This window comes from Cavia porcellus, unplaced genomic scaffold (assembly GCF_034190915.1).
Source record: "Cavia porcellus strain 051 isolate PalLab524CR breed Dunkin Hartley unplaced genomic scaffold, mCavPor4.1 scaffold_14, whole genome shotgun sequence".
Taxonomy (NCBI): Eukaryota; Metazoa; Chordata; class Mammalia; order Rodentia; family Caviidae; genus Cavia; species Cavia porcellus.
The window spans coordinates 1246941-1269460 of NW_026947497.1; the positions used below are offsets into that span (position 1 = coordinate 1246941).

A 22520-nucleotide genomic window follows, 5' to 3' on the forward strand; every position below is an offset into this window, starting at 1 on the left:
TAACTATAACAGGTACCAAGAAAAAGGGAAAAAAAATAAGAGTCAGTAAACATCAATACTAAACCCAATAAATTTTCTATTAAATGTGTAAGCTGAATATAATGTATATGTACTAGAATTCATGTTTAAATATCACAGGTTTTCAAAGAAAATAAACTGATTTGTACAAAACTCAAGTTGTGGGGAACCACTGAGACTGCTTCAAAGCTCAAGGGCATGTGAGAACCCCTGAGCGAGTGACCTCGCCTGTACAGCAGAGGCACAGCGGGAAGTAATTCCATTCCTGTGACTTAGCACAGGCAAACACACATGCGCTGGTGACGGCACTATGTAAGAATGTAAACATGAGGTAACAACTTGTATTAAGAATTACACAATAAAGATGCAGGCAGCTCTCTGCCTCTGGCTCTGTGCTCTGCTCTGCTCTGCTCTGCTCCATGCTGCCTGCTGTTGCTGCTGATGTCCTGCACATGTGCATTCTTTAACCTTGGAACCTCACCTGTGAAAATCTCCCTTGAGCCCTGAGTGAAGGCTCCTGAAATTTTATTTCACCTGTGATTGAGAATAATCACTTTATGTTAAATATAATCCTCTAGTTAGCAATTTGAAGCCAAAACATCTTCCTTTTAGCCCGTACTGGTCTACACTGGTCCCAAATTCCTGACCATGAGTCACTCATAGGGAACCAGCCTGCTCTGGTCTTTCCCCTCCCAGGCACCATTTACAGGGACCTAGTCCTGCTAGTTTGTCACCACTGACCCAGGGACAAATAAGGATGAAAGACAAACAGACACAGTTAATTTAACATATAGACAGCCAGGGAGACTCTAGTAGGCAGAGGAGCCTCGAGCATCTGGCTCATCCTGCCTTTATTTACTCAAACACAGATACAAGCAGTTGAGTAATACAAGATTTATCTGCGGTGCAGTACCCAATAGTACATGCTCTGGTAACAACTTAATCTCAGCTGAATTGACTTTTCCGAGAACCTACAACATGCCATTATCCCAGCCTGTTTCTCCTTGTTGCCCACAGAAGAGGCCAAGTGGGCCTCAATTCTCCTTTGCTGGCCTCCCACACATCCTCCCCTGCCAACAATTCCAAGCAAATGTTCAGTGATGAATGTCTGCACTTCATGAGGTTCACATTGTTCTTAGTGTCTGACACAAGCATTCACACAAACAAAACAAGTAAGTCCTGATAGGTTTCACTACCTAATAACCGATAACCATATAATGACAGGGACAAACATGTAAATGCAACAATGTGTCCACTCTCATATATTTGTTACAGAAACAGAAACATTTACATTAGTTTGATTATTACTATATGATGAAGCAGCTGCACAATATTCACCAACAAATGTTTTATTTTTAAAAAATATAGAAGGCATAACAAAGACCTATTTTATTTTAAATTCAGTATAGATTAAATTGATCCTTCAAAAGTAACAGCCTTATAAAATAATCTAGCCAGCAAACATTCACTTGTATGTATAACTGGAGTAATTTACTACAATTATAGAAATTAAGAGTGTATTAAAAAATTCTCAATTTTGTGCAATGATTTCCACAAGAGACAATACAAAGGAGACACAGGACAGGCTCCACAACCCAGAGGAGATGGGGTGCGTCCAGCAAACTGCATTTCTGCCCAGTGTTATGGTATTTCTTTGCAGTACCTAAGTTGAAAATGAAATCTGCAGATAGAGGGTAATTCCTCTATAAGACATTTTAGCGTACTCACAGTACATCTGCCCTCACAAATAAACAGGCCATAGATCAAAAGGTGTTGATCTGAACATAAAAGAGTAAAACTGAAGATCAGAAGGCACATTCTGGAAAACATATTCCAGAAAATGAAGGTACTCTACCTGATGAAGGTAACAAAGTAAAATTTTCTAAAACTCTTCTTCGAATCTTAACAAAAAAGATATACACGTTTAAATCTTCTTTAAAAATTCCTGAAAGTATAAAGCGTTTTTGTTATTTAGTCCAAGAGAGTTTTAAATTCACAACATATATAAGAGAGAATAACATTGTGTTCTGTGACATTCTGAGAAGCACCTCGTTTGTCACTTCCTCCTAATGCATCCCTAAGCTCAAAGGGAACCAGGTGGCATCCACGTGGCAGATTCACTGTGGACTCAGTGGTTCTCTTCATCGTGCGCCTCCTTTGGATGCAGTGAATCCGGCTCATCCCTGCTGTGGTCACCCTCACTGTCGGATCCACCTTCAGTTCTGGCCACCTGCTGGTGCTGGGAAGAACTGTCACAGGCTTTGTCTGTGGGAACAGCTCCTTTCCGCTGGGGCAAGATAGTGAAAAATGCTTCTTGCCAGTCTCTTGTATGCAGGTATTCCAGAATAATCTCAAATACTGCAATAAAGACACACTCCATACATTCCTCGGCCAAGTCCATCCCAACACTGCATTCTGTCTTCTAAAGTACAGAGTTTGGCATAACGACTACTTCATTCTTACCTCTTCCTGCTGCCTGTCGGGGTCCACCTGCCCCACGGCTCACGAGCTTCCAGAGGCAGCTCTCAAGCCACAGACACTTACACAGCTGCTCCTCAACTGTGATCAATGCACATTTCCTCTTTTTATTCCCTTTGTTTCTTTATTTCTATGTACTAACATAGCTAAAGACACATGGTTAATATTCATCTTATTTTCTTCTAGGTTTCCTGTAATGAACCACTCACTCCAGACGGCTTCTCATCTGCTGTTTTCATTTGTTTTAACATTAAGGAATAAATATTATCAATATATCTCTAATGTACTCTCACTTCAACATAGTGCCAAAGAGCAATTTTGGATTATTTTGTGGAAAAATAATTTCTATTACATATAAAAGGTTTTAGAGGCTGTTCACCCATTGAATCAATAATTTCTATAATGCCCTAAAGCCTGCTATAAAAAAGATATTTAAGGTTCAATTAGATAGTTGCATATTAACTAAAACCTTTCCTTAAAAAAGTTTGAGAAAGCAAGACTCCAGTCTAAGAATCAGGCCCAAGTAAGTTCATTACAGTATTGTGCATGACAGCAAAAACAATTTTGAACAAAAGGAAGATGGTTATTGAATAAGATATTTGTCATATAGTACCCTATCTTTTTTAATAACTAAACTACGACAGAGGTGCGCTGCTCAGACTTCTGACCCATCTTTTGTTTTTGTCCAGTTCTGTGCATCTTGTTTATACAGCCTGAATGTCTTTTTGTATAGTACTCCTTGTCTATACAGTATTATAATTTTTGTTGATGGTACTGTATAGTACTATAGTTTTAGGTCCTATCATATAGTACAGTGCTGCATATAAGTTATGTAAATAAAAGCAAAGTCATCAAGCTGGAGCTTCCTTTGACCACCTCTTTGTTCTATATTGTAATACATACTGTATACAACTCATTTAACAACCAATTCAGTTAACCTCATTGCAGTACTGGAACTCAGTCAGTAAATGAGGAATGTCTGTATTTACATGATGAAAGTTATATAAGCCATTAATAATGATTCAGTGATATGGAAATACATAATGATAAATGGGGTAAAATACTATTTAAAAACATTGTATGCAATAGAGTAAGAGTCCAATTATACATATATAAGAATGGGAAAAGAACTGAAAGAAACACATCAAAAAGTCAGTAATAAGTATCCCTGAATAATGAGATTGTATCTATTTATTTTCATACTTTTGTGTACTATCAAAATTTTCCAAAACATGCATTATCATCTTCGTTATTTGAATAAATTACAAGTGCTAAAATTTTGTTTCTCCAGGAAGATGTAGTACTATTTGTCCAAATCTCTCAGAAATCTGTTTCATCTTACCGTGATTAACTGCCAGAACTTTCCGACTATTCATCTTCACAAAATTTCCAAGGGGTAGCTGGGCATGATCAATCCCGTAATCTGATGCTTGTTTATATGTGAATCCCTAAAACAAGGGTGCTAGAGCTTAGACCAGGACATTGGATTATTACGAAGTCTATGACAGTATGACTTCAGGAAAAGTCTTTAGTTCAGAGGCTATTATTTGAAAAGGGTGAGGTATCTGCTAATTTGGAAACATTCTCTTAACCATTAAAATGTTCAGATCATTAGTTTTAACTTTTTCAATTCACAAATATTGAAGCCAAATCAAGTCTATTCACATTCATACAGAAGTCCTCAGTGGAAAAACTGTAACAAAAATCTAGTTCACTTGCCTTTTGAAAACAGTATGTTTTCACAATTGTTTACTGCGTTTTTCTGTTTAAAATTCTCAAACTTAGCTGGGTGTGGTGTTGCAGCACACCTAGAACCTCAGAACCCTGTGTGGTTGAGCAGGAGGACTGCAAGCTTTAGCTCCATCCTGGCAATTAAGTGAGACTTCATCTCAAAATAAAAATTATAGTTTAAAAATTTTAAAGGGTGCTGTGGAAGTAGCTCAGTGTAAAAGCCATAGGTTCATTCCCTCCAAACCCCAAATAAATAACTAAACTGAATGCCACGAGATGCACAATCACTCATTCTATGAGTAAAAAAAAAAATAAAAGTTTCAATTACTTAACAGTAAGAGGAACAAATGACAAAAACAGATTTAGTGAAAAGATTTAAAAACCTGTCATAAATTTTATTTTCTCTTTCCACCAATTAAAAATCTGTTGAATAAGAATTTCATCTATTCTCTAAACTAAAATCTTGATGTCTATGTCTAACTAGGTCTGACACGGCCAAGACAGCACAAGGGAAAGAGAGAGCTATGTTTCTCAACTACTAGCCTACATACCTGGAGGGAAATAATAAGTCAGAGGGGTGCTCTTGTAAACAAAATTGTATTAGTTCAGAAACACACACAAGCCGGGCGTGGTGGCTCACGCCTGTAATCCCAGCACTCGGAGGCTGAGGTGGGAGAACTGTTGCAAGTTCAAGACCAGCCTGGGCCACAAAGTGAGCTCAAGGTCAGGCTGAACTGCATAGTGAGATCTCGTCTCAAAAAAAAAAAAACAAAGAAAAACACACAACATAAAAAAAAGTCTAGTTCTGCACATATCCCATTTGGAAGCCACTTCTGAAGACTTAAATTTAAACTGATTATCACCTTCAAACTCAGTCTCTCAGTCTGTCTGCCTCTCGTGCACTCAACACTCACAGCTTCCGCACGTACAAGCAGACGCAAACACCGGCAGCACTCGAGGTAACTCTGCCTGCTCAGGGGTCAGGAAGTAAGGAATTGCTTCTTACTGCTTTGCTGAACAATCATGCTTTTTCCTTAGCTCAGCTGAACTCAGCAGGCTGCAAAGCACCTGACGAAGTACAAGATGATCCCTCAGAAAGGATTTTCATAACTTCATTTGGAAAAAATGTATGGGATGGGAAGAGAGAAAACTACAAATACTCTATAAAGGACTAGAAAAACTTCACATGAAAATCTTTTATTTAAAAACTGGTATAGATTCCCAGTACTAACCCAACAAAACAAAACAAAAAACTGGTACAAGCCAGATATGGTGGCACACACATGAAATCCTAGTGCTTGGGAGACAGAGGCAAGAGAATTACTAAGGGTTCTAGGCTGGCCTGAACTACACAAGACGCTGGCTCAAAACAAACAAAAACCTGTTATAAATATCAACGGCTTAGCAGTGCACTAGCAGCAGCATCCCTCAGTATAGCAGAGTGCTTAAATACATGGATTTAGGAGCAGTCTACTTTGTTTCAAACAGTGTGATTCACCACCTACCACTGTAGATTGTAAGCTTAATTTTGGGGGGCCTCAGAGCCCTTATCTGTGAAATAAAGATGGAAAATATGCTGAATTCACTTTACTTGTACCAAGAGCAAGAAGTTAACACACCTGTGCTTAGCTCAAGGCATGGTTAAAATAGTAGGTGCTCAATAAGTTATCAGGAAATGCTGAAATACAAATTTTAAGTATGTATGAACAAAACAAGAAAACTTAATAGTACCTTGTGATGGTTGTGATCTACCAGTCCTCCAATCACATAGGCCTTTGACTCATCTAATTCCTGCAGGACATTAGGAGAATCTGATGTAAGATAGACCAGGTCTTCTTTTTTAATGAGTTCACTATAGTGCTCTGGTTTGATGTGGATATCCTTTAAAGAACAAGGGTTTGAAACAGGATTTTGTGAAAGTTAGTCAAAAAGGATTCTCTTCTTTTCTGAAAACAAACTCATACAAAACCATCTCAAAGGAAGTTTGAAAGAGTATCATTATAGTATCTTTGTTTAGAATACTCTCCTCTAATGCCTACCGTATTACACCTGGATTACTGAAGCAGCCTCCTAGTTTTATTCCCGTCTCTGGCCTCAGACCTTTCCAATTTACTTCTATACAATTATGGTGAACTTCTAAAAATACTACTTTCAGTATCCTTTCCCGGACAGATAAAATTCAAACTCTTTAACTTAAGCAATTCTTTCCCAAGGCACATTTCCAACTTTATGTGTTGCAACAAAACAAATGCATTTTTATTCTCTAGTTACTCTCATTGGCTTCTCACCAAAAAAATTTTTTACTTCCTTTCTGTTTCAATCATGAAAAGGAAACTGCTTATAGTTTTAACTTTAAACGTGTCGGTTTTTACACATATACACCTTTGAAAAGGTCTCTACCAAAACCCTCAGGGCAAAGGCATAAGACTGAACAATAGTTGGCATCCAGGATTTTGCAAACGCCATCAACCGAGCAGAAGTGTGACCAGTCTCAGGTGACTCTTCCCCAGTAACTTTTAAGGAAATCAAGAAAGCAGCACACATCTAAAATGTATCAGTTACTTACTCATCAACAGCCACTTTCTAAGACAGTATAGTATAAATTTAAACACTACACTTAATATGGGCCTCAACAGGCATAACTAGATGCCAGAGAATCTCCTATTTCTCTGAAAAATGATGGCACAAATCATAAACAGAGCAAGACATAACTCAAAGTATGCCTATTCTTACTGCTACGGGGGTGTCTCCACTCACGAATGCTTTTACTTGCAAACCATTTGGTTAGCCGACAGAAGCATTTGGCAAAACTTTGTATTTGCAAACTCTGTGTTAGCTGACAAACACGACAGGAGTCATCTTTCTCTTTCTTGCATTTTTCTTTTTAACATGGCCATTTTCCCCAGAATTGTGGAACAAATTCAATTCATGAGCCAAAGTACCACTCTATTTCTTAGAAAAAGGAATAAACATAAAACATCAGGTGAATACATTGTACTGTAAAGTTAAAAAACCTTTGAGTGGTTCATACTAGAAGTTATTAATAAAATAACAGAGCCATTAAAAGATCTGTGTGAGAAGTAAGAACCAGCTACTTCCCTGGTGAGATGAGTCCCTCAGGGGTTGGTCTTGAACCAATCTATTTTTATTTGTGCAAGTGACTGAGAACAGTCAGGACAAGAAAAAAACTACAAGCAACATTTATAATTTAAATCCCCTAGTAGCTACATTTAAAATGTGAGGGGGAAAACCAGTGAAAATAATCTTAATAATGTATTTTATTAACACAATATGCTCATACTATCACTTAAACACACAATAAATGTTTTGGGGTTTTTTGGTTTTTTTGGGGGGGTTTTTTTTTTTTTTGTGTGGTCTTTTTTTTTATCGGTACCAGGGATCGAACTCACAACTGCTTGCTTAACAATAAACGTTTTAAGTTAGATAAAAGATATCTCTCTCTTCCTCCCTCCCTCTAACTCTCTCCCCTCTGAAATCCAGTATTTCACATCTCAATCTACCTTTCAGACTATCATCACTGTCTTGGTTTATGTCTGTGGCCCCCAGGCCTCATGCGTTTGCATTGTGCACTTGTGATTGGTTCACTCTCTAGCGCTGGGATTGATGGTGTCAGTGCTACACCCACCTAGGGGTGGAGCCAGCATATAACATAATGGCAGGAAGAAGGCGTGTCTTTCTCTTTTGCTGGTTCCTGCTTGCTGTTTGCAGCGGCCATGAACTGCAGTCCCACCATGCCACCCTACCTTGGAGCCAACTGAGTATGGACTGAAACTTCCAAAAACTGTAGGAAACAAACCTTTCCTTTCCCAACTTTGGGCATCAGGTATTTTGTCTCAGTGATGAATAAAAACTAAGACAACCATGTTTCAAGAGTTCAACAGTTACATTCGCCTATGGGCCACGTATTAGCACAGATTGAGAAGAAACAGAATCCAGACACCCTTTCAAATTTTAGAGTAACTTCACTCTTACCTTATATGTACCACATAGCTATTTCACTAGGGAGAAAAACTTCTAAAAGTTTTCCTTTTTGAAAGTATGTTTTAAGGTAGGCCAAGACAGCAAGTCAGATTTAATGAGAGCAGGTACAAATTAATAGCTTTTTCAGTCTTCAGCTTTTTCAAAATATAGCTTTAGACTTATGTACAGCAACATAGAGGATTTGGATATTACTGTGCTTAGTTGCTTCATTTAGAACCCATGCAGGCCTTTTTAAGTATGCAGGTCCTGGGACTATGCGAGAGCTGAGCTGTTTTCATTACCTTCCAGTTGACCCATCCTTTGTCATTGTCATCCATGTTCTTTTTCAACTGACCTCCATGGCTTGTCAAGTAAAACTGGAAAGGGATGGGTAAGCACAGGAAAAAAGACAAAATCATCACTTAAGCCCAATGTTTTATTTCCCTTGTTCATTCATCTGATCATCAATGAGACACAATATGTTCTCACTGACCTGGAAAAAAATGATTTGTGACATACTTTGAGCATACAAGAAATCTCAGGTAGAAATGAAGTTTCACGGGTGCCTCTCCTGATCCACTAACATCAGGATTCCTCTACATTTAGTCCCACTTTGAAGTAGTTGTGATCAAGTCTCTGCATTGGTGGTTTAGTAAAATTCTCGAAGTAGTTGTGATCGGCTCTTCAGAATGCTCAGATCTCTGCAAACGCACTGCCCCTATGCCAACTCAATGCCCCTTTCCTTTTTTGGCACCAGTGTTACCTTTCTTACCAGTCCAAAGAAATTAAAATTTTCTTTCACTTTAAACTCAACACTTATTTTACATCTGAATCAAAGGTTATAAAGGTCTAAGGATAAAAACAAAGATTTAACAACTATCATGGAAGTGTAATACAAGATTACAAAATACAAAAAACTAAAATAACTGTCACTTGGTAAAAACAAACATCATAAGTGAGCCTATGCTCTTGAACCAAGATTACGAAATACTTTTCAAATTATGACTGACCCCAAAAGAAACTAAGGTTCTTTAGGCAGACAAAACTCATGTGATGGGAACTAGAATACACAATAGGCAAGGGGGCCCCAGCACTGCCCCTGCCCTGTCCCATGTCCCAGCACTGGATGGAACTGGGAGCCAAGAAGTGCATGAGAACCCGTGTGCATCCTGCAGTGAAGACGTTCAACAACACAGTGGTGGAGAGGGCACTGTGGGGAGGACTGACAAGGACTGCAACGAATGTTCTTGAGAGTAACACATGAGAAAACAAGTTCAAAATATGTGCCTTTCTTTTTGTAGGAAACAAAATGGTTCAAATATTCATTAAACAAGATGATCTATGCAAAGCCAAACGGAGCCATCTACATCTTTTGTCATAAAAGACATGAATGAAAATTATTTAGCCATACCTGCACAGGATGTAGTGCTCTTCGGTTTTCTGCATAACACCGCTGAATTTGCTTATGAAGTTTCTTAATGTCCTATAAAAGAGCATTGATATTTAAAACATAAAGTGGTGATTCCATAAGATTAAAAAAACAGGGTACGCAAAGCACTGGCTAGTCAGGAAGAATGTTGCTTTTCAACTACTATACTGTTAATACTGATCAATTTCCTTACATACTATCAAGATCACTGTTAGTTAATACTCTGTACCTGCCCCATTATTTCATATTCTGTATCCATTTAAAATGCACGCTCAGAAAAATACCTACTTGAGAGACAACAAAAAGACTCTTTCAGTAACATACTATTACTGTTACTGGACACTTTACCAATAGCATTGGTAAAATCTCATAGACCTTTATGATTTATATGCAGTTACTGACTTTCATCACTAACTATGAAACGCATGTAGTGTGCATATATATATATATACTCTTCAGTATATATATATATATATATATATATTATATATATATATATATTCATACACACACATACATATAAATGCATATATCAAAGCAATTTATTAAGAGGCAGATCTTGAAAATTTGACCAGAAATGTACTTTAATATATGCATTACAAGTTAAAACAGGAATGATTCAGCCTCATTTACCCACTGGATTTTTCTGACAATGATTCATGATACCTTTAAGACCATCAACTCATCGAAACTACAGTCAATGATAAGGCGGAGTGTGCTTTGGACAACTTCTCTTCGAGCACGTTTCCTGTCATTTCCATCCAAGTTTGACTCCAGTTGACACTGTCGCTCCAATTTCTTTCTCTTACGTTTTTCCTTTCGCTTCTGTCTAAAATTAGTAATCAATGTAATTTTTGTTAATTCTATATTTAGATATTCTTAAGACTCTTCTAAAAAAAAAACAAAATACTTTTTTAAAAAATTGAACCCTATGAAATTTGTCACTTCTGTGGGTCAAAAGTGGTCAAATACAATGTTATCAATTCTTTTTAGTTAATCTGGTAATTTTATACAGAAAACATATGACTTTGAAGAATAATCTAAAGCTTTCTATCTAAATCTTAGTTATACTCAATAATTTCACTTACAGTCGGCATTACACTGTCCCTAGGAAGACCTTGTAATACTAAATTTGACTATGATGGATTTTTCTTTCATCATTCATTTCTCCCATGGTTTTATAGCAGCACTCACAAGGCATAAAAAAAGAAAAATAGTTGTTTATAAATTCATTTTTTCCTATCTATATCACCTGTGGTTTATTTTTCTCATAAATTTTGGAATCATCAATAGCTGTAGTTTAAATATTCTCATAAAAACTCATTCTAGCAAAATCCATGTTAAGCTGTTTATTTTTATTCCACATCTAGGATGTACTAACTACATCCCTTTTCTAAATTAATTATTTTAGAACTTGTGCTGCCACTCACAATGTCATGGGTGAGAAAATATAATATGTTGAGTGTAAGTTCTACATTTCTTTAAAAAAGTAGTAATTCAAACTATATACAGATTTAACAGCCAATTGACAGTCTTAGCTAACAATATGGATAACCTCAATTTAAACAATCCAGTTACTTTTATATGCCACAGCAGGGCTACATTCCATATTTCTGAATAGGACCGGGAATTTGTATATATGAAACACACACTTGCGCAGCTCTCGCTGTTCTTCCCATTGTTTCTGCTTCATTAGCTTCTTCATTTGTCGTTTAGATACTGGCTCATTCCCTTCACCGACTCTTAGTTTCTGTCTCTCGTCTTGATGATCCTGGGTTAAGTCTTGATTTCTTTCGGCACCAGAAGTCTCAGTAAAATCTGGTGACATTTCAGATGACATTATTTGGGGCCACTGAAAAACTGAAAAGCAATTTTTGATGTGAATACATAATTTACAAACATATAATGTAAGAAAACAGAAATGACCAACAGATGTGATTAATAGTTCACATCATTAACAAATATCAATGTTAATTAAAATGTCATTTGTTGCCAAAGACCATTTTAACATCATTTAACACCAATTAAATATCATTCACAGGCAATGATGGTAAAGGGCTGAGCAAATAGGATGTTTTCATACACTAGTGATGGTCATCACACAATTTTTTCAGTAGGCAGCACAATTTTTTGTTTCAAAAATTTTAAAACCTTAAAACACTAACCAAATAATTTATTTTCTTATAATAAATTCCCATGAAGAATCAGAAATGTACATGGAAAATGCACCAGAGTACATACATTGTAATGTTACATTTAGCAATGGAAAGTTAGAAACTAGTTAAATGTCAGCAAAAGGAGAACAAATAGATTATGGTTTATCTGTAACAGGCATGAAGAACACTAAGAAGCCAGTAAAAATCATATTTCCAAAATTAATGATGGAGAAATGGTTATATTTTGAATGAATATATTCATTACTCCAATTATTTTAAAAAATCCACTGGGCCGAGGGTTTAGCTCAGCAGCATAAGCACCTGCCTGGCAAGCGCAAGGTCATGAGTTCAACTGCTCATACCAAAAGACAAAAAAAAAAAAATCAAATCCATTACACGGATTATTTAAAGTGTACACACATAAACATGTTTAATTCTTACACATGGTTTTCTACATTTTGTTTTACATAATGAAAATGCTGGTTTTTTTTACAAAAAAAAAATTATTTTAGAAAAGAGATGGAAGCTGGGCATGCTGACATAAACGTGTACCCCAGCTATCTGAGGTGGAGCCAGAAGGATTACAAGTCTGAAGCCAGTCTGGGCAGTTCAGCAAGACTATCTCAAAAGAGCAAGGTTAATGATGATGCAGCTCAGACCTGCAGCACTTGCCTAATACATGCACAGTCCCGGCCTCAATACCCAGTGATGGGGGTGGGGGGCCAAAAACAAGAAAAAAGTAGAAAAGCAACTTTTCTGTAACTTTAATGCTGCAGAATGAGGAATGAACGAACATTTCATTATCTGGTTGTACACTAACAATAAGCTTCTAACTAAAGGTGTTACGTGATTTACAGACTGGATAATACAGACAACAAATCTGGCTTTCCCCTCTAGTATATTTGATTATAAATACATGAATACTCCACTTTAGTCATGGCTGAAAAACGATCCATGAAAGCTGATTCTGTCATCAGTCCGGCTTTATGGAACACTTAGGGTCATCTCAAACATATCTGCATTGGAATCTAACCACACATATTTTAAATCCTGCTGAGAACTCAACTTGCCTTCAGATTGGGGAAAGCTAAGAAATTCTGAAATTTCTTTTCTCTTCAATAGATTATCTATACCAAAGCTTAAAAATATATTTGTTACCTATTCTCACAAAAGAGTAAGCATGATGCTATTAAATGTTTACCGATCTAAGAAACATTTTTTTGATTCTTCCTAAAGAACTGGCTGATAAATCTATATACAGAAACTACTAATAAAAGAAAAAAAAAAACAAAATTTAAGTAATGAGTGGACAACATATTTTCCAAATACAATTTAAACAACAGTTTTGTTTTGTTGGTACCAGGGATCGAACTCACAACCTTGGGCTTGCCAGGCAGGCACTTATGTTACTGAGCTACATCCACGGCTTTATATATGGTTCTTTCTTTCTTTAAAAGGGCAGTGGCACAATCTGTCAGCCCTAACACAGGGGTTGGTATTGTTTGATGCTTATTATATGTTGGCAAAACAAATAAACGAGTAAATATTGCAGAACAAAATATTTTTTAAAATAATGAAACATTTACTAATTTTTATTGGACTTAAAAAGGATTCACTATCTACTTATTCTTTCAAAAAAACTTGAAAATCTTGAAAAGCATCATGCTCAGTTCGAGTAAGGTTAATTTCCCTAGCATTACAAAGCTACCAAATAATTCCTAAGAAACAAATCTAGCTCAAAGCACATACTCAAAATACTTGGTCAAAAAATACAAGAATGAAGTAATAGAGTTAGGATTCAAACCCAGATCCAACTCTAGTAACTTTCAGGATGAAATCCGTATTTTAAAAACAGAGCCTCAGCCAGGTGTGGCGGCAGATACCTGTAATACCAGCATTCAGGAGACAGAGGCAGGAAAATGGTTGAGTTCAAGGCCAGCCTGAACTGCACAGTGAGACCCTGTCTCAAAAGCCTAAACAAGCCTCACATAGCTATGCTGCTTCAACTCTGATGAGGGAGGGCTCTGAGACCCAAACCACTGAAATGTAAGAATAGTTCCAGTTCTAAGTCCCTAAATTAATTTTTTAAGCTATAGCATAAGGTTACTATTGGCCAGGGGTTTAGCTCAGTGGCCCAAGTGCCTGCTTGGCAAATTCGAGGTCGTGAATTCAATCCCGGGTACAATAAATAAATAAATAAGGTTAGCATTTAAGAATTTGGGGGCAACACTTGGGCGTGGTGGCACACACGTCTGTAATCTCAGCACTTGGGAGGCTGGGATCATTGCCTGGGCGACAAAATGAGCTCAAAGCCAGCCTGAATGGCATAGTAACACCCTGTATCAAAAAGACAGACAGAAGTCAATCAGAAGCAGGAGAAACAGTTTTAAAAGATTGGAAAGAAAACTTTGTGAAATATATATTGTGGTGCCTAGAATCACTTTTATACTACTTTCTTTCCATACACATTAAATAAAACTTAGCAATGCATCCAAAATACAGGATGGAGAAAACATACAGCCCATTAAATTAAAAGCAAAATTAAAATTATTAGGAGGGAAATGCTCTTTTCATGAAATAACTAATATTTCAGAAGAGCACATTTCTCTTTATTAGTATCAACATTTTTACCTAGTTCTCTACTTTGTTCAAAAACTGCAAGTGGTTAGCTCTATGTTAGAATGTAAAAAGCAATGTAAAGCAGTATTTTACATCTCATACCCACCAGGGGGAGCACTTGCCTTTCCAACATACGAAACCTCTAATTAAGTAATTAACTTGACCTACATCGCATGGTAGTGTTTTTAACAGCCTATCAAATAGTATAGGGAAAAACCACGAACTAGTCAACGTTAATTTAAGCTATTTTCAATTAAGAAAATGAACTGCACTGTGAATTTTTTAAGCTTTAAATAAGATTTAAATAAGCTAGTCAAAGTGGAATGCAGGAAAAATTATACTATCTTAATATAAATTACTGTGCACCAACTGTCTACATGGTGAACACCTCGTGCCATACTAATTTATATGGGTTATCTGTCACGCAAAATACTGCCCTTCACTAACACGCATGCTTTCTAATTGTTTCAGTTTCGATCATAATTGTTTCTGCATTTTGTCTTTCTCTGATATGCATGTTTGTTACAGTACACTTTCATTCATTAAGCCAAGTTCAATATTAAAGGAAGTATTTTAGTTACTATAAATGTTCGTGTGGAATTTTGCTCTAACAAAAAAGACACGAAGTGGGCCCATTCTCAGATTCAGGTTATCTGCTGTGCTTACACACGAACTGGATGATGATCCTAAAGTCACTTTGGGAGAGGGAGACATTCCTTCCAAGTATTTCTGTCTCTCACTACAGCTCAAGGTCACAACCTAAACCAGAAAACGTCAGGAAAGAAAACCACATTTCCACTACGCGGCCCACAATACACGTCCTGGTCACTTAGCACTAGGCCGCCCCTCCCAGAAGACGCCGACCACCGACCACTGCAGGGCGGCTGCGGGACGGGGCCTAACCGCGGCAAAACTGCAGGGGGCAGGGGGCACGGTGAGGTGGGAGGGGAAAGGAGGGAGGGTGGGGGAGAGAAGACGGAATCCCTTCTCTGTTTCTGAGGAGCTCCCGAGTTTTAAAGGTAGGTCCTTCGTAAACGGCAGCATCTCTTTGATCTTCCTGAACTCACTCCTGCTCCGCGCCCTGAGCCTAGGGAAGGAGGCCGCCAAGTGGCAGCCACAACTCGCCCCCTACCCTCGTGAAATGCTCAGAAATTACTTTCTTAACCCAAACCGGAGACCCCCACAGTGCAGGAGGCCAGAGCTATGCATGCCGTCGCTTCTGCACCGCTCCCCTACGAACGCTGCCCAGAGCCGGGATTTAACCGCAGTAAGCCAATCAGAGAAGGGCAAGAAGACCGGAACGCGCGCTATGACGTCACCTCCCGCCTGGAAAAGATGGCTGCAGCGCTCTACTCAGGTGTACTGCTGTCTTCCCCGGATGCCCTTATTGTCAGTGGACAGCGGCAATGCACGTTCCCTTTTTTGCCCCCAAGAATACCAAGGGGAAAGACAGCCAAAGTATCAGGAAATTTACCGGTCTGAGGAGTGGATGACTGTGGAGCAAGCTCACACTTTATGGAGGGGTCTTGCTTCTGCTTGCGAGTCTTCCTTTGGAAACTTCAACTCCCAGAAGCAGAGGCGGAAGCTCCTCTTGGAGGCTTGGATTACTGCGTCTGAAGTCATTGCTCTGCGCCGACGCCTGTCCGTTGAGGATGTAGAGGAGGCGGGGCCTGAGGTTGGGACTTGGGGACTGAGTGACGTCTTAGGTTTTGGGGTCTGGGCTGTTGTGGCGTCGATTTTTTTCCCCTTCTGGAGGTAAATGTGTGCCTGTGGGAGTTTATTCATTCATTTACTCGGGTGGGAGTGGAGGAGAGCCCTGAAATGGAAATGTTCTGGCTCTTAAAAACACGGAGCACAGAGAAGGCTCTGAATCAGTTCAAGACCAGAGGAAAGCATTTCTTGCCTACATTGTTTCTGGTTTATGTAGAGAAAGATTACCGGTATCCGTAAGTTTACGTAACTCAAGTAAAAAAATTAAATCAAACAAAAAATAACAATTAAAATTAGGCATTCCTAAGTTTTTGAGACATAAGTAAAACAGCTTTACAGATCATATTCATTCTTGAGCAGTTTTTCCTGTGCTATTTTGCAAAACATCAGATGTTTCATTGTTTGTGACGCTCGTCCTCATGTAGTCTTTTGTTATATCGACCAAGTGAACCAAAAGAGAGATAAAACACAATCCTGTAGAGTGTGTTTTCTATCTAGTTTCTTTCTTGATCATATTTGTAATAGGTAATTGTAGAACTTGAAGATAAAAATGAGGTTTGAATCTTTGAGTAGAAATCTCAGTGTAGAAAGACCTCAATTTTTGTTTCGGTTTGGTTTTGCTTTTTGAGGCAGGGTCTCGATATGTAGTTCAGAGTGACGAACCCACTATGTGGCCCAGGTTGGGGTTCCTCCTGCCTCAGCTGGGATTACAAGCCTGTGCCACTACACCTGAATAATTTTTGTTGATACTTGACGACATTTGAACATGTTTAGAGGAGTCAGTAAATAGAAAATTCATAATTTCAGAGTCTAAAAGAACTGAAAGTTTTCTGAAAACTGAAGTCACTCTTGCTTTAAACGCAAATTTTATTTGGAAAACTTAGCTATAAAACACGTGAGTCCCCTCTTACTAATTCACTTCAAATCTCATCTCTGTTAACAGCATTGGCAATGAGGTCTGGATCCTTTTCTGATTTGTTCGTAGAGTATCAGTTTCAGCTGCCTCCATATCAGGGTAGAGTAGCAGAGAGAGGATTAGTAATTGAATATGTAGCCCTTCACATGTAGGTCATTAAATTCAGGCTGGCACAGTAATGCACCAGATCTCAACAGCTGTTCAGTTACTCTTGTGGGATCTGTTTTATAAAGTTTTTTCAGACATAATACCTGGCATCCTTAGATATTTAAGATAATTTTTAATTTACAAAAAATCCTTACATTTTTAATGAGTCAATAAATTACTTTTGATTTAACCATTTTATAGTCATATAGTCAAAATTTTAAGAGTCTAGATCCAATGCAAAGTCACCAACAAAATAGTATCGTCAAAATATTGTGCCATTATTGAATGAAATATACAAAATGTTTAAGGTGAAATCATATGGTACGAAAATGCTCATTAATCTGTAAAATTCACATTTATTTAACACATTTGATAAGTTCCATGCTTGTCTTACTTCTGGTGATACAAAGATGACTAAATATCTATCCTTAATAGATCCTTAGTGTAGTGCAGCCAGAAGTAAATAAATACTACCCAGTATATATTGTACTTGAAATCCTGCAAATAGCAACAACTAACTGCTTGTTGAGGCAGATGATATAGTTCAGGTACTTAGTAATTTTGATCCATGTTGGAAAGTAAATAGGAGTTTTCCAGATATCAAGAACAGAAAAGAGGTTTAAAACTCTGACCACAGTGGCAGCAAAGACCTAAATGTGTCATGGTTTTGCACATGACAAAGAGCTGTAAGGAATGCTAAGGATTTTTCTGGTTTGGACAACTGTGGGAATACAACTCTATTAACTATGTCATTAGGGAAAACTAGAAGAAAATCGGGTTTTAGAAAAAGTAGTAAATTTGATTTTGAATATGTGGATTCTGGGGAGCATGCAGAAAATTTTTAATGGAGCTGGGGATGTAGCTCAGCAGCACAGCACCTGCCTGGCAAGTACAAGGTTGTGAGTTCAATTCCTGGTACCAAAAAAAAAAAAAATTAAAAATCAATGACATGTGTTTATAGTTTAATCCAACGAAAAGGTGTCTGTGAATTACAAGCTTATGTGTCTGGAGGTTACAGGATAAGTACATGAGAGAAACACTCTGGGAGGAAAGTGCCACATGAATGTACTTTCTCTTTAGCCAAAGGAAAGCTTCTAAATGTGAATGTGAACTAAATGACGTCAGGTTTTCGTAGGTTTTTAAGAGCAACCAGAAATCTGAATTCATGTGTGAAATCTGATTTATAAGTATTGGCAACTATTTTGTTAATGGCCATTGTAGATAACAGTATGGAAGTTACCAAAGAAATTAAAAATAAAACCATTGTGACCAAGCAACCTTCATCTGTACATACATACAGAAAAAGTGAGATCAGCATCTCGTACAGATGTCTGCTCTCCCATGTTTAAGAGAGCATTATTCACAGTTGCAAAGATGCGGAAACAACCTGAGTGTCAACAAATGAAGGGTGACCCGCCCTGAACGCATGGAATGGAGTATTATTCAACACTAAAAAACAGTGACAGTAATGCTCTCTGCCACAACATGGATGAGCATGGAGGACACTGTACTAAGTAAGCCAGACACAGAACGAAAAATATTGTGTTCTTTTATGTATCAGTGGAAGATTTTTTAAAAAATCCAAATACATAGAACCAGCAAAACAGTGGCTACCAACAGTTGGGGTAGGTAGGCCAGAGATACAAGTGGCAGACTTGTGGGGTGAACAACTCTAGAGTGCTAATGCATACCATGAGGGCTGTCAGTCATGAAATTGTTCCATAAGTGGCCTTCATACTAAATGAGCACATTTTAATTGTTCTTGCCATGAGAAAATCATCAAAAGTGAGTAACTGAGAAGATACGTTAATTTGCTTATATGTACCCCATAACATCATGTTATCTCAAAAACAAACAGAACCTCTAGAATAGCCAAACAATAATTAGCCCAGTTAGTGGTCACAGAATAACTAAGTTTAAAAAAAACCAATGACTTTATAACATTAGCAGGCGGGGAGAAACTAATAATAGCATTTGTGTGGGAGAAAATGAAAGCAACAGAACTTTGGAAGCCCTGGGAATGGGAGGCCCTGGACCTACCAAATATTTGCTAAAAAGCAAACGAAGATCAATATGAGATCAACAAACTGGCTAGGAAGTCACTGACTCTAAGATACAAAACTGTTAGTGTAAAGGGATGAGCAGGAAGTTCTAGAGTTGCCAGAATGAAGCGTCATTTAGAAATTCTGAAAGCCAACCAACTGGTGCTTCATTCTTAGACAAAGCGTAGGACTAAGGAGAAACTTCCAGGAGTGATTTCAAATTGAATAAGATAAGGGCCATAGAGGCAGAGGGGGAAATTAGGGACAAGTAAAAGTGGGAGAGGGGAGAGAGAGAGAGAGATGTGTCATTTTATGAAAGTATCAGAAAAGGGATCTAGAATCCAGAGGCAAGAGAAGCTAGTCATTCTTAAACACACAGAATGACTTCATTAAAAATATACCATGGAAAAGAATTATGACTAAATTCCACTTAGGATTATAGTAAAAAGGAACAGTGAACCAAAGGGTAAAGCCAATGGAAATGAATACTCAAACTTCAAAATAAATTCAGATAGATTTCTAAGTGATAAATTCTATGAAAGAACAGCAAAAAACAAAAACTCAAGATGACTCAAGACAAGGTTTTAAAAGGAGTAACAGAATCCAGAAAACAGCATGAAATATAAAAGGGTCCATCTATATTCAGCATTATACTGGAAGTCCTAGCAGATGCAATATGATACTGAAAGAGAAGAAACAAAACTGCTTTCCAGTGACCTATGGCTGTTTCTAAAAATCAGCCCAAATCTTTGTTAAACTAATGACCAATAATAGCAAAGTTTTAGAATTCAAAGTTAATACACAAAATTCAATTGCTTTCCTGTGTACTATTAATGCATAATTGAAGCTTGAAATTGAAAACAAATCACCAAAAAAAAGAAATAGGTATAAATCTAAAAACATTTGTACATGATCTGAATAAAGAAAGTTGAAAACATCTGATGAAAGAAAATAACTAAATGAAAGAATCTGATGTCCTCATGCATTAGAAATTGTACATTGTAGAAAGCACAGAGCTACCCCATCCACACCTAGGGTAGATGCCTTCTGATCTTGATGACTCATGCTCTTATGTTCAGTAAGAGGAGCCAGAAGTGCTTAGAGAATTAACTGATTCTAGAATTGCGATAAAAATAAGCTGATAGAATAAGAATAGGAAAAAAGCAAAACCAAAGCAAAAACAAAAGCAGGCATTTTGACATAGTAACCACCAAAGGTACACAGGATCCTAAAAGAGTTTTGCCCTAGAATAAATTACAGGACATGGCAGTAATTCAACATGATGGAAGGCCAAGTCCAGGATGCTTACCCTTGAGGGTCACTTCCTCCTTCTTCCCCTGTTACAACTTCCTTCTTCTTTCCCCATGTGTGGGAAGAAAATTCCAATCAGCTCTTCGTGCATCATCAATGCCCGCCCCAAGCACCACATCAAAGGTCACTATACCCCACACGCACATATCCGGTCAGAGGAAAAAGCCAAACCCTTGCTGGTCGTGGGCACCTCTCCTCGTCCTTTAAATAAAAAAGCCACTTTTACTTTTTGTTATATTCTGCTCCTTTATTGTGCCAGAAAACTCTTTAACAGAGCCAAACTGAAACAGCCCTCAATGCTGAAAATGAACAAGTGTAGCACCAAATTAAATAAAGTAGTAGTGGATGTTAGCCCAAACTATAAAGTAATATCTATGAGTTCCTGCTGATAAAAATGAATAAGGAAACAAAAACAAAGAAAAAGAAAGAGAAAATATATCTTCCATATAGAATGCCAAACAATTTGTAAAGCTACTCTGCTTTGGAGGAGGAGCCCAGACTTCCACAGACTTCAGGATGGAGAGGAAAGTGAAACTTAACAGGGTGAAACCTAGTAATGCTGCTCGCAGGTGGCCAAATCACCATCAACAGGTTAATAACATGCCCCACATCATCAGAGATGGTCTGTTGAGAGTGACATCTTATCTCTGTGGTTCCCTCCCCTGAATTTATAATTCATATTGCAGCACAAGAAAATCTATCTCAGAAAGTCCCATAAAAGAGCATTTTAAGGAGCCAACCAACAAGCCAACTAGCCAACCTTTCTGGTAAGCGGCGCAGGCCATGAAGGACCAGGAAGAGAAAAGTCAGTGCCTCCTGTGAGCCTACAGGCAAGTGGGCTAAGAATCTCCCTGCTACTTCCCCATAAGCAACCAGCTGGTTCGGAAGGCAGGCTGAGTTGATAGCAACTGAGCTACAAAAAGCAACTAAATGTTTATATTATTTGTTTGACTTTGCAGTCCTGGGGCTGGTGGTCTGAGCATCTATAGTGAAGATAACATTATACAATATAGCAATTATGGAGGATTTCCTTCTATCATGCTTTTGAAATCCAATATTCATCTCACTTGTATTGTTCTGATTGTTTTTGCTTTATTAATAGCCTGTTTTGATTGGTTTTCTTCTGTTTTGGTTTGATTTTGCCATATCTGATGGAATGGACAACTATTTTGAAGATAACAGCATACACTATGGTAATCGTTGTTTTCCTATTATCCTACTTTGAAGTTCTGTACCAGTTTCAATGCTTTGTTTGATTTGATTTATTTTGTTTTGTTTTGTTAGACTTTATTAACTTTTTTAAAAAAGAACATTTTAAATCGTACGTGGTAGAGCACACCTATAATCCCAGTACTAGGGAGGCTGAGGCAGAGCATTGCTGCATGTTCAAGGCCAGCCTGAGCTACATAGTGAGTTCAGAACCAGCCTGAACTGCATAGTGAGACACTGTCTCACAAAAAAAAAGAAGAAGAGCATCTTACAAAATACTAAGCAGCATTCCTTGAAGTTGCCCTGCCAAGAGGAGACAAAGGTGCATAATGACACGATGGGGTGCAGTGTTCTGGATAGGATCTCCAGTTACAAACAAAGTAACCTAAAGGAAACCGGGTTTTTAATTAATGGCAAATCAATTTTGTTTTATTAATGTTATCAAATCTGCTACACTAATGTAAGATATTAATAGGAATAACTGGGTACAGGTTACATGAGAAATATTTATGTCTCTTAACATATTTTCTGTAAACATAAAATGTTATAAACAATAAAATCTAGTTTTACATTAAGATGTATAAATAGGGGCAAGAAATACAACAAGTGTAAGTAAACCATTCTTCCAGCTCTTAGAGCTAGTTACTGTGTTTGATGACTATTCCAAGCCTTTCTATACATATATGCACATCTGTGTTCAAACAAAATGATCTCACACTGTACCTGTGTCTGCTCTTGAGATACAGTAAACATGTATGTAAACATACTTCATT

General features: G+C 37.6%; 1 protein-coding gene across 8 annotated transcripts in view; it reads right to left on the reverse strand.

Moving 5' to 3' along the window:
- Window positions 1–16037, reverse strand: part of Trmt10a (tRNA methyltransferase 10A) — a 133471-nt gene extending 117434 nt beyond the window's left edge. The window contains exons 1-8 of one of the 8 annotated variants that reach the window (XM_063260541.1): window positions 15887–16037; window positions 11290–11497; window positions 10304–10466; window positions 9620–9691; window positions 8511–8585; window positions 5959–6108; window positions 3839–3944; window positions 824–2251 (exon numbers count right to left, since the gene is read on the reverse strand). In XM_063260541.1, coding sequence (XP_063116611.1) covers window positions 2235–2251; window positions 3839–3944; window positions 5959–6108; window positions 8511–8585; window positions 9620–9691; window positions 10304–10466; window positions 11290–11477 — 771 coding nt within the window. In that variant the 5' untranslated portion in view covers window positions 11478–11497; window positions 15887–16037 and the 3' untranslated portion in view covers window positions 824–2234. Of the gene's footprint in view, window positions 1–823; window positions 2377–3838; window positions 3945–5958; window positions 6109–8510; window positions 8586–9619; window positions 9692–10303; window positions 10467–11289; window positions 11498–13676; window positions 14477–14518; window positions 15416–15568; window positions 15672–15886 lie in introns of those variants that run through there. The other 7 variants (XM_003468036.5, XM_063260538.1, XM_013150572.3 and 4 more) reach the window with 7 other exon arrangements.
- Between the last annotated feature and the right edge of the window lie 6483 nt (window positions 16038–22520).